The following is an 11269-nucleotide window of genomic DNA, read 5'->3' as shown; positions in this document are numbered from 1 at the left end:
CAACAAATTCTAAAGGTTAAACTGCTCTCTAAAAATCAAAGAAGTTTCACGCTTTGAAAAAAACAACAGCTTGGACTCCACAAGTGATAACTGAACTTAGAAAAAGCCAAGCAAACTCATGCCCCACACAAATGCAGCAGTGACATACATCACCAAGTGTGAATATTTCAGGGACATTTTTTGCTCTGCAGGAGACTTCCTTAGAGATGATGCTGAGACAAATAAACAAGCTGGTAATGCTTTCTGTGCATCAGGTATTCCCTGAAGTTTGAGTAATGCTTGACTGGGAAAGCATGCATGTATGTGCACTACCCACTCATTATTAATAACACCATCTCAATCTGTGATCATCACAAAATGCAAGAGGGACAGCTGCAAAATAGGAATAGAAATAGGAGGCTCGGATACTGTTCCATTTACTGTCTGCTGACAGATTGCAAAGTCCATTAGGAACCTTTTGAATTTGGGTTGTACAATTAAGACTTTCTGAAAGGTTTCTGCCAAATGGAAGGCACTGAACTGATGATAAAAGTGAACAATGGTTTTGTTCCATTTTCTTCTCAGTTGAAGGAGAGTCAAAGTCCAGACCTGGGCAAATTCCAACATAGCAGCCACATGCACAGCTGAAAGCTGTTTGTAGCAGTTGGTGAGGGTTCAATGAGTGTCTTGTCCAAAAAAAGAGCAATATTGCCACCATTTTGCAGTTGTTTCCCTTCACAGGGGGAGAGAATGTTTCAAATGCCAACTGAAAACAGAGCTTTGCAGGGTCCGACAGGCTGAGTATGCATCTAGGAATTATTTCAGGATGATGTGGAGTGATCAGAATTTGTTTAAGAACTTATGAGAAGATGCGACTTCTCTTATTATTTTGAATCATTGTATTTTCATAATGAGAGGTTACACTTCCTAGGATTTTGAGTGTGATGTGGCTTCTTGTGATTGGCAATAGATGGGTACCAAGTCCTTGAGAAATCTTACCTAGTTAAGTGAAGCACTTAGAAAGCCAGTCAGGCACTCAGTGTGCTTTTCATCTTCTTCCCCCTCCAGTTCCTTTAATAAACAGTTGGTAGGAAAATTGACACTATTTGGACATCCCAGCAATAATGCAGGAGTAAATATTTGTGTGTATCAATGAGAACAGTCCTTTCAGCTGGGAATGTAGTATAATGCCCGTTTACACATGGACAGTATGGACATAGACATGTGCTCAGTTCTTCTCTCTTCCTGTAATTAACACCAGACATTTGGAATTTATTTTCTCAGAAATATAGTGTGACAATTGTCTAGACTCAGGAAATAAATAGTAAATTCTGTGTTCCCACCAGGATTGATCAGGCCTTCCTCCACTCTCTCACCTGGTCAGGGGTAATATGAGGCCACCCTGGCAGGGATGACTAAGGGAAAAGCATGTAAGGACCTCAGGGATGCCACAGGCCTCTTACAGTGTTTATCAACAATCTTGCCTCTTGGGTCACTCTCGATAGCTATTCACAGTGAATATTAGCAGATACCTAGCCAGGATAGCTGTTTTAACTCCTGTTGGTAGAGAAAAGCAAGCTATAGTGAGTCAGATCCTGTGGGATGCTGTTGCACTAGAGGACAGGTACCAGAAAACTCCCTTCAGGGTGCAAGCTGTGCACTGTTGGTGTTGCAACAGGCTCTCCCCTGTCTCAGAGTCCTGGTCAGGCTGTGTGAGTTTTGCAGGGGAAGGAAACTGCTTAGTCAGAGTATCTTTCCATCATCTCCCTGCATATCCCCTGTGCATCTCCCCACACATCCCCCATGCATCCCCCACAGGGATCCCCCTCACATTTACCTGCACATCCCTTGTGCCTCTATCCACATACATCCCTCCATGCTCCCTGCTGCTGCCACAGGGTGAATGGTTTCAGTGGATGTCCCACATGGTCCCTGTTTGTAGATTGTCAAGGGGATGATTCATCCAGAAGGGCTGCAGGGTGCAAAGTGCCCATTCCTGGTGTGGGGGCCGCAACCCAATGTCAGTGCAGAAAGGGGATGGTTAAGAATGCCACCACTGGCATCTATCCTAAGTCCTTCAACAGGCAGATAATACCTACTGCCTTCTGTCTTCACCTTATTACAAGAAGAAAGCTCCGTTTTTGGAAATTGCCATTTTAGAGAAGAGGGAAGGTGAAGCTACTGAGGTGGTTGGTGTTCTGTGGGAAGGCATAGCAGCTTGGCCTAAGTTAGGGAAAGTGTCAGGGTAAAGAAGGCTGCTAAAAAACACTGAAGAAATTGGAGTCTTTGTGAAAGCACAGTTGAGGGAAAAGAAGCCAACTCATGGCAGCAGGCAGCAGGCACAAACAAGTCTGAGGCTTACCCATATCCTATGACTTGGAAGCAAAACTAAAAATTCTTCAGACTGCCTTCATAGGTGGAGTTTCCTGGAAGAAAGCAAGACTGAAGACTTCAGGTTACTTTCATCCCCCTGCCCATCTTCACTGTGATGTTAGTGCAGGGCCTCCAGCATCATCGCCAGTGTATTCCACTCCCTGCTAGGGAAACCCTCATGGTTTTCTTTGTCCCAGCACAGAGTGGATTTACAGTCCTTCAAAAATGGACGGAAATTCTTCTGCTTGGCACCTACAGAGAAGGGGATGTGTCCCCCCAAGGTGATACCTTAGAAATGTCTCCTGCTGAGGTCAGATATGATGCTGATTTTTGACATTTGAGCAACACAGAGAGTTGTGGTGGGGGGTTGCTCTTTGTGTTTAGGCACAATAATCCTTCACAGAGAGCTGAGGCACAGAGTGTTCTCAGATGCTGTTTTGAAATTATAAAGCACTGCCAAAAGGGAAGAAGACATGCTGTATCTGTTAGAGAGATGATGCTCACGCTGAGAATTTTCTCTTGAGTTTTAAAAATTATTATAGAGATTTAATTTTTTATCACAGTGATTTTAGTGTTATGAAGAAAAATTACAACTTTATTTTTTAAATGAAAAGGGAAGTTGTGCCTTACCAAGGAGATAAGCACTTTCTGTGTACAAAAATTAGAAGCAATTCAGATTGCTCTGTTGCTTAAAGGCTGGAATTGCTGTAGAGAGAGATGGTGTGTCACTCAGCACTGCAATGACAAACACCTTTAACATGGAGATAATAGGGGGTACAACGGGTGGCTGTGCAAACTTTTAGCTGGAAGCAATAGGAAAAAATATGTTTGGCACAGTATGTAGCAAAGATTGTAGGGGTTTAATCACATTTCTCTTTGCTGCAAGGTATGCCACCATAGAGGAAACCCCTCCAGTAACCTGTGTGGAGTGTGTCAGGTTGGCCTCAACTTTGTTTTAGCAGCAGATGCTTATGTAAATAGTTATTGAGATCTGGGAGTCAAATTTAACTTGTAATTACTCTTGAACAACAGGGTTTCTGCTGTTGCATGTGCGATACCATATGCAGTATCCCAGCAGTTAATTACCAAAGGGCTTTCCAAACCCCCCTCCTCTCTCCCATCAGATTTCCTGTCTTCCAGGTGTTTTAGAATTGGGTACTGCTGGCAACTGCCACAACTCGTGTGACATCTTCTTCCCTGCTTTTTGCTGCAAATTCTCAAATGTGAAGGAAAAAAAGCTGCAGTGTAAGAAGAGGTAAAACTTTTTAAATCATTTCAGATTTCCTCTTGGTTGGGAAGCTGAGACCCTGCTCCTACCTGAATTGTGATGCAGACATTTCTCTGGCATCCTCTCTTTCCCCAGTCCTCTGCATTTCCATATCTCCGGGCTCTCCACCCAAGCTGGCCAGGGCAAAACCAGCCAGGCACAATCTCTGTGTGGCTAGAAGTAGCATGATGTTGCTGCCCAAAGCCTTCGGTGCTGGCAGCCAGATGTCAGTGAGGGTGTTGGTGCCTCTGGATGTGGCAGGAATGGTGACTCAGTAAGCTACAGTTTCCTCTGAGTCAGTTCCCAGATTATGATTTAACACCAGGGTATTAGGAAGCTGAAAAATGGAAGCATAGCTCCTGGTTTGTTCCTTGCAAGAGGTGAAAGCAGTAAATTCCAGTCTTGGCTTACTTCTGATTTTCAGAATAAACTTAAGCCTAGCATTGCCACAGAATTTCTGCAGGAATCTTTAAAGTTGCTTTTCCTATAAATTTATACTCTGCAACATACACCCAAGAAAACATGATTTCTTCCAGACACACAAGACTAGGGCTGATATGTGAGGCAGGGAGCAGGTAAGGTTTAAGTACTGTGCATTTCATAAAGGTAAAGTTATATTGGAGTGATGTTAGAGAAGACCAAACTGCAGAATTTAATTAAGGTACAGTATAGCAGACAGCTCAGAAAGAACTGATACCTCTGAAGTTCTTCTCTTAGACTGTGGAACATCATGGCCCTGTCAGTGTTTGTACTCTGGAAGCAATGAGAGATGATGTACTCTTTATCAAAGTTGGCTTCATATTTGGTTTAGATATTACAAAGAAATTCTTGACTGTGAGTGTGGTGAGGCACAGGCACAGTTTGCCCAGAGAAGCTGTGGATCCCCCACTCCTGGAAGTGTCCAATACCAGGTTGGACAGGGCTTGGAGCAACCTGGGCTACTGGGAGGTGTCCCTGCCCATGGCAGAGGGTCAGAACAACATAAGCTTTAAGGCTTCTTCCAACCCAAAACCATTCTGTGATTTAGAGCCTAAGCAGGTTGCTGAGAAGCAAAAGCTGTTAATGGTCTTGTAGGTTCATTATCTCCAAAGAAGCAAGAAAAAACTATTGCCCCTGGGAGTTTACAGCATAATTGACTCACGGAATCATAGAATATGCCAAGTTAGAAGGAACCCACAAGGTCATCGAGTCCAGTCCTTAGCCCTGCACAGGATCATTCCCAAGAGTCACACCAGTGACTGAGGGTATCATCTTGAATTCTTTCAGCCTTGGTGCTGTGACCACTGCCAGCACCCAACCTCCCACTGGGGGGAATAAACTTTTCTAATATCCAATCTAAACCTCCTCTGACACAACTTCAGACCATTCCCTTGGGTTCTGGAAGCTGTAGCTGCAGTGAGGTCTCCCCTCAGTCTCCTCCAACTGAACTCATCAAGTGTTCTCAGCCACTCCTCATACAGCCTCAAGGCTCATCACCGTCTTCATTGCCCTCCTTTGGACACTCTCGAAGGGCTTAATATCTTTCTTACACTGTGGTGCCCAAAACTGCCACAATATTCGAGGTTAGGCCGCCCCAGAGCAAAGCAGGACAATCCCCTCCCTCGCCTGGCTGGCGATGCTTTGCCTGATGCCCCCCAGGACCACAGTTGGCCCTCCTGGCTGCCAGGGCACTGCTGACTCATAATCAACTTGGCATGAACCAGGACCCCCAGGTCACTTTCCTGGCACAGCTTTCCAACATCTCATTCCCCAGTCTGTACACACAATCATGGTTGCCCCATCCCAGGGCAGAAACTGGCACTTCCCCTTCTTCAACTTCATATGATTACCAGTGGCAGCAGTGGAAGCTCTGCTAGTGGAGAAGTGCAGTGTTTATAAGTCCACTCTTTCTTAGAAAATGCTACAGAAAGTGGTGTCACCATGAAGACAGACAGATCAGGCAGCCCTGGTCTGCTCGAGAAGCCTCAGGTTGCAAAAGAGAGAAGAGAAACGCCAAAGGCAGCAACACTTCACCAAAGTACAGTGGGTTGACTGGGTTGGACGATTGAGTTCTGATTAAAGTTTTATTTTTAAAAGGTTCACTGCATCTTGTAGTCTCTGACAAGCAGCAGCACAACAGAACATCAGGGTGAGAGGAGGCACCACTGCAGCAGAATTCACCCCTCACTCCCCACAGCCTTTATTCTGCTGCTTCCTTGAAGAGGGGTAGGAGCACCCCCTGCCTCCAGGCAAAAAAGACACCAATTTTACTGGACTTCAGCTGATGCAGAACAGAAGGGCAACAATGGCTCCGGTGTTCAATCACAAAACACACCAAGAAGTGTCACGTACAGGGGTAGGGAGACAACTGAAGAAGTTGCTTTTAAACTGCTTTCCAAGGAAGAAAGGGGGATCCACTAAACTGTTTTAATGTTCCCAGTTACTGTCTGCCCTCAGTCAATTTCATATCCTTCCCCAAAAAAAGCTTAGGACACACCTCTCCCCCATGAGCTAAAGAAATCAAGTGGTAGTAAACTCAGGGGAAAGAACTAGACTAGAGTCACCATAGGTCTGTGCAGGAATCAACATTTGTGTCTCTAGAAAGACTGGTTATGACAGACTATTTTTAACAAAGCCAACAAGTTGGCCAAGTTTCTACTGTGACACTTTAACCCAATTTCTGTATAAAACCTGTTGAAGTACTTTGCCCCAACACGTGTCTATGTGTTTTACAAATCACTTCCAAAGGATCTGGATATTACTTGGCTCACTGACAAGAGGAACCCAAGACTTTAAAGCAGGCCTATGAGCTGCTTCAACTGACAGTGCAGAGCAGCCCAAATGCTGCCTCTTTAACCCTTCATAATGCAGTGATTTCTGGGGAGTTTGCCCAAATTTCTACAGGTTCTATAGCGCCAAGGCCAAGAGTTTGTATAAACCAGAAAGGCCAGAAAACAGGCTTTTACACACTTATCCTAAAGTATGACAATTTGCTACAATATTTTCCTAAATTATGGACAACTTTTTAGAGAGGTACTGGGTCTCTACCATCTAAGGAAAAAATTCTTTCAATGGACAACCTGAGTCTTGAAGAAAAGGACAGACCAGAAAAAAGCAGCTTCAAATATTTTATAAGCAACAACAGCACCACAAGGAGTTAACAATACTGAAACTTCTTTAATGCAAATGTGAAATGCTTTCTTACATATTGTTAGAGGAAGTGGATCTTGTTTTTTAAATAAACAATATGCTGTTCAATACTAACTTATATAATCTTACAGAAAATTATCTTCAGTCTTAAATAAATAAGTAACTGTTAAATACTAAGATAAGAAATCCTAGGGGAGCTAAATAAATATGTCATAGCTTATAGATGTGTCCTGAACAAAGCAGATGACTGGTGCTAGGACGCCTCCTGCTGTTCGTCAAATTCTTGTATTAGTCTCTTGCCAGTGTCCACCCTAGCCTAATTCGGTTCACTTTTCATATCTGTCCGGTTGTTAATAAAGACAGTCTGACTGTATCAGTTAAAGATGAGGTTTATTTTTTTCTAAAAGGTACTCTTCATCAAACACACACACAAAGGGGAGGGGGAAGGTGGATAGCAGCACCAGAAATGGCAGAATAGCCAAATCTGGAAGGCAATATTTACATTAAGCATTCTTCTTCTCTCACTTTCAGAGAGTGTCCATGCAGCTTCTTGTCTCACTTTCACAGTGTCCAAGGTCATTTACTAGATTCCCGAGTTATCTCCATGGCCTCTTGCTGGGCAGCTGCTCCTAGCTTCTCTGGCCTAACACCTGCTAAGACTCCAACAGTCTCTTAATGTGAGACAGCTTATTGTGCAGGTACTGATATCTCTCCTTCAGTTCAGAGTAGCTGGGGCTACACTACAAAGGAAAGGTGAAAAGAAAATTAGGGCATGCTGACATTTCTGGAGAGTTTAGAATTTCATCTCCTTGGTTTTAAAATAGCCTTGAGCCAGACTTAGCGGTTTCCACCTCCTTCACATCCGGTATTACACATACCTGTTGTACCTTCTGATACTCTGCCAGAACTTGATGACAAAGCATCTACAAGAGAAAAAACCCATGAAGACAACATGAAGACCATTTCACTGCTACCAGAAAATACAAACGTGTGAAACGCCAAGAATACACTCAGTTTGAGTTGAAGAGATTTTCTTCTCTGTGAGCTCTGTAGAAGCTTTGCAAAAATAAATCCCCAACCTCCTCTACGGCCCAGAATCTGCAGTTAAACTCAGTAGGCAACAAAAGGATCATGTGCTCAAAGACCGCCCCTTTGGGACATCACTCACACTGCTGTGCGTTCACAGAGAGCTCAAACAGGGTGTTTTTGGCAGGGTTTTGCAAATATGAGACCTAGCCCAAGCAGGGTCTGAGCATATCTTCCAATTCCCTCTGTTTCACTGACAGAGAAAAGTAAAATACTTTCACTGACCAAGGAAAGTAAAATACTCCTTTTGCTCACAAATACATTTGCAATCTGACCAAAATCAAAATAAATGCCATCCAAAAAGCCTCAGCCTGTATATGGAACTAAAGAATTCTGATACTGAAGATATGGAAAGGTTGTGTCCAAATCAGACAAGCCAAGGCTGGATGGACAGAACATCAGGTTTAGAACAGCCCTCTCTGCTAAAATTGCAGCTGGGATCAGCCACCTGGAGGATGAGTAAGTTGTGGCTGTAGGTTTAGTTATGTGTTGAAAGTCATGGGAAAGAGAGAGTCAGGAAAGCTTTTGGGATTACGGCCACTAATTTCCAGGCAGTTCCAGTCTTCTCTCCCATCTGTGAACCAGCACCCCCTCAGCTTGCCAAGATCTTCTTCACAGTTTCATCCTTCTTTACCTGATATGCTGTGGACCCCTGAGTCACACACTTCAGTTGTTCATTAAAATTCTTGAATTTCTTGGTGATGTTGTCTATCTGAGACAACAAATTCTGGTATTCACCATACTCTGCATTGAAGTCATCCTTGTAGCTCTGGCGTTGCTCATAGGACACTATAGCTACGTATTTTCTAATGGAAGACAGAAAACATTTTGTTATTAATGTGTTCTAAGGGAACATTCTAATTCATTTGCATTCTGTGAAGCACATGTGCAATTTTACACCAAGCACATGGTGAATGTCAAGCCCAGACACTTCTACAGGTAAGCATAAGAATGTCATGAGGATGTCTTCATGAGAATGTCATCAGGTAACTCTAGAAATGGGCCACATTTCTGTGACAGTTATATACTGATATTTTGCAGTTTAGAGTTCTTCTTCAGAAACAAGTGTAGAAAACATTGGCATTTGTTCAAATATCAAATAACTTATAAACACATCGCTTCAGTGAGAAAAGAAACACTGCAAGTTTACAATCTCTTTCTATGAAGGGACAGCTTAATTAAGTTACACTGACTTCTCAAAATACATCTACATTACATGTTTGGAAGGGACTGCATTTATGAAGTTGGGTGCTCTTAGGTTTTTGGCTACATTTACGTCCACTGAAAGCAAAGCAGAGATAACGATAACATTTGATTCTTTTAGTGAACACCAGTTAAATTACTGTCCATTCAACTGAGGCACTGGCAATACATCCACAAAAACAAACTCCAGAGAAGTCTGAAACCACAACAATAAAACCCCAAAACACCACATCAACTCTTATGGAGGGCAAAACCCACTAATGCTTGAAGTCACTGATGGGAGTGAAACTGTCTTCATTCCCTTCTCCCTCAAATGAACAGGAACAGGTTTAACAAGATTATTGTGCAAATCTAAGAAGTGGCAATTCAAACAATAGATCCCACTTTCCAACCCCACCAATACTTCTGGCCCACAGGGCCTGAAGACCTGGTTCTGTTTGGATGACAAAGACACCTCCACGCAGGGACCAATACTCTAAGCCACCCTGAAATTAATTTTAACAAGCAGTAAAAATTTCACAAGTTGAAATTCACTATCAACCCAGAAAACAACTTCTCCCAGTGGTGCATCCCAGGCCAGATTCACCCAATCAGCGTGCTGGATGATTTTGAAAAGAAAATTACAGTTGTCCTTCAACATTTTGGGAGGTAGCTGTGAAGCAATAGCCTGGACTTCTGGCTTATGCACAGTGACATCCCCTAGCAAGAACCCAGCACAGCACCCACAGTGCAAGAGTGTAGAGAGGGAAGAAAAGAGAGGCAAAATGGGGAGAAACATGGACCTGTTTTGTTTTTCTGGCTTTTGCATACACTTTGCTTAAAAAGCATGAGTCCCTTTACATTTATACTATCAAGATTGAAATTATCTATATGCTAAAGTTGTGATCATACTCATGAATTAGCTAGCAGTAAGAATCAGGAAGAGAAGCTGGAATAAACTACCAAAGTATTTTGGGTATATTTGATCATGTTGCAGGTGCTCTCAGTTTTCAAACTTTCTCTGTGGGTCAGGCGGATGTCTGATACAGCACAACCTAATTTTTCCCACATGACTGTGACCAGGAGGTTATCTGTGAGATTGTTCCAGACGTGGCTCCTTTCACAGGGAAATTTTCATTTAAGTTTTTAATCCCAATCAGAACTAAGCCAACTTCATGAAATCTTGCATGAAAGTTGTTTTCCTTTAGGTTTTGATCTTGGCTTCCTACTTCAATATTCAATTACAAAAAGTAACCATCTATCTTGCTCCTCAGTATCGCTGCTCTCAGCTGACTGGGAAACAACACAGCAAAGAGCTGACTCTGTTCATTTTCACCCAGCAGAGGCTGGGAATTGAACATGCATTGGAGTCCTTAGCCTAACATGAGAAGCATGAAACTGCTTCCCTGCAGGGCCAGGCTTCCCCTCTGTCTTTCCATGGAGCATCTCTGACTTGATCAGATGTGACCGAGGTGTTGCCACACCACTGGCTTGAAGGCAGATGGAAGATGCACCAAAGCTGCAGAGCTGCAGGAGGCCTGAGCGCCCTTGCCAATGTCACTGCTCCCACAGAAGCAATTGGCAGTGTTCGACCAGACAGACATGCCCTCCCCTCCTGCTCTGCAGATCCCACACAGGGACACAACACCGCTGCTGCAGCTGACACTGCACAACTGCACTGCCAGCAAGTGTCAGGCTCGTCCTGCCCTTCCCCATCATGGTGTTCATTTCAGCTCTGAGCACTGAGGGCACATCAAAACCTTCTCAAACTCATCTTTCCAAAAGAGAAAGGAGCTTGAGACTGCTCCCCAATGAGTACCAAGGGAGATAATTATTTTACTCACGTGAAGTAGTCTGGTTGTTCGCTTGAGGACACAGGGTCTGTGGAGGCAGGGAAAGTTTCTTTAACCACTACAGAAAAGCAAAATTTTGACACCGGAAATAAGCAGATTTTTCCTATAGACAAACAAACCAACTGGAGGGGCTTAAAACTGTCCTTAACCTGACTCAGCATGCACTGGGGTTCCAACAGGAATCTGAGACATATCCTCTTGTTGCACCTCGGAGGTGCAGGGGAAAGTGGAGCTGACAGTTTCAGATGTGTTAGAAGTCGGAAGGACTGTGGGAGGCAGTGTTGAGGAAGCAGCGCAGAGGTCACTGGCTGCTGGCTGGACTCGACTGGCCAGGCGACCAATCCTCTGCTTTTTGCTCATGACAGGGCAGGTGAAATTGGAATCCAGACGCCGTTTCTGT

The 11269-nt window shown here is 43.7% G+C and overlaps 1 protein-coding gene across 1 annotated transcript in view; it reads right to left on the bottom strand.

Moving 5' to 3' along the window:
* Nucleotides 1-7001: 7001 nt before the first annotated feature.
* Nucleotides 7002-11269, bottom strand: part of LOC126647499 (RNA polymerase II elongation factor ELL2-like) — a 31007-nt gene continuing 26739 nt past the window's right edge. The window contains exons 9-14 of the mRNA XM_050329799.1: nt 11019-11265; nt 10861-10927; nt 8469-8640; nt 7627-7671; nt 7415-7488; nt 7002-7041 (exon numbers count right to left, since the gene is read on the bottom strand). Coding sequence (XP_050185756.1) covers nt 7002-7041; nt 7415-7488; nt 7627-7671; nt 8469-8640; nt 10861-10927; nt 11019-11265 — 645 coding nt within the window. The remainder of the gene's footprint in view (nt 7042-7414; nt 7489-7626; nt 7672-8468; nt 8641-10860; nt 10928-11018; nt 11266-11269) is intronic.

This window comes from Myiozetetes cayanensis, unplaced genomic scaffold (genome assembly GCF_022539395.1).
Source record: "Myiozetetes cayanensis isolate MyiCay16 unplaced genomic scaffold, myiCay2020 scf4, whole genome shotgun sequence".
Lineage (NCBI taxonomy): Eukaryota > Metazoa > Chordata > Aves > Passeriformes > Tyrannidae > Myiozetetes > Myiozetetes cayanensis.
The sequence above is the reverse complement of the archived record's forward strand: the minus strand, read 5'-3'. Positions and strand labels throughout refer to the sequence as shown.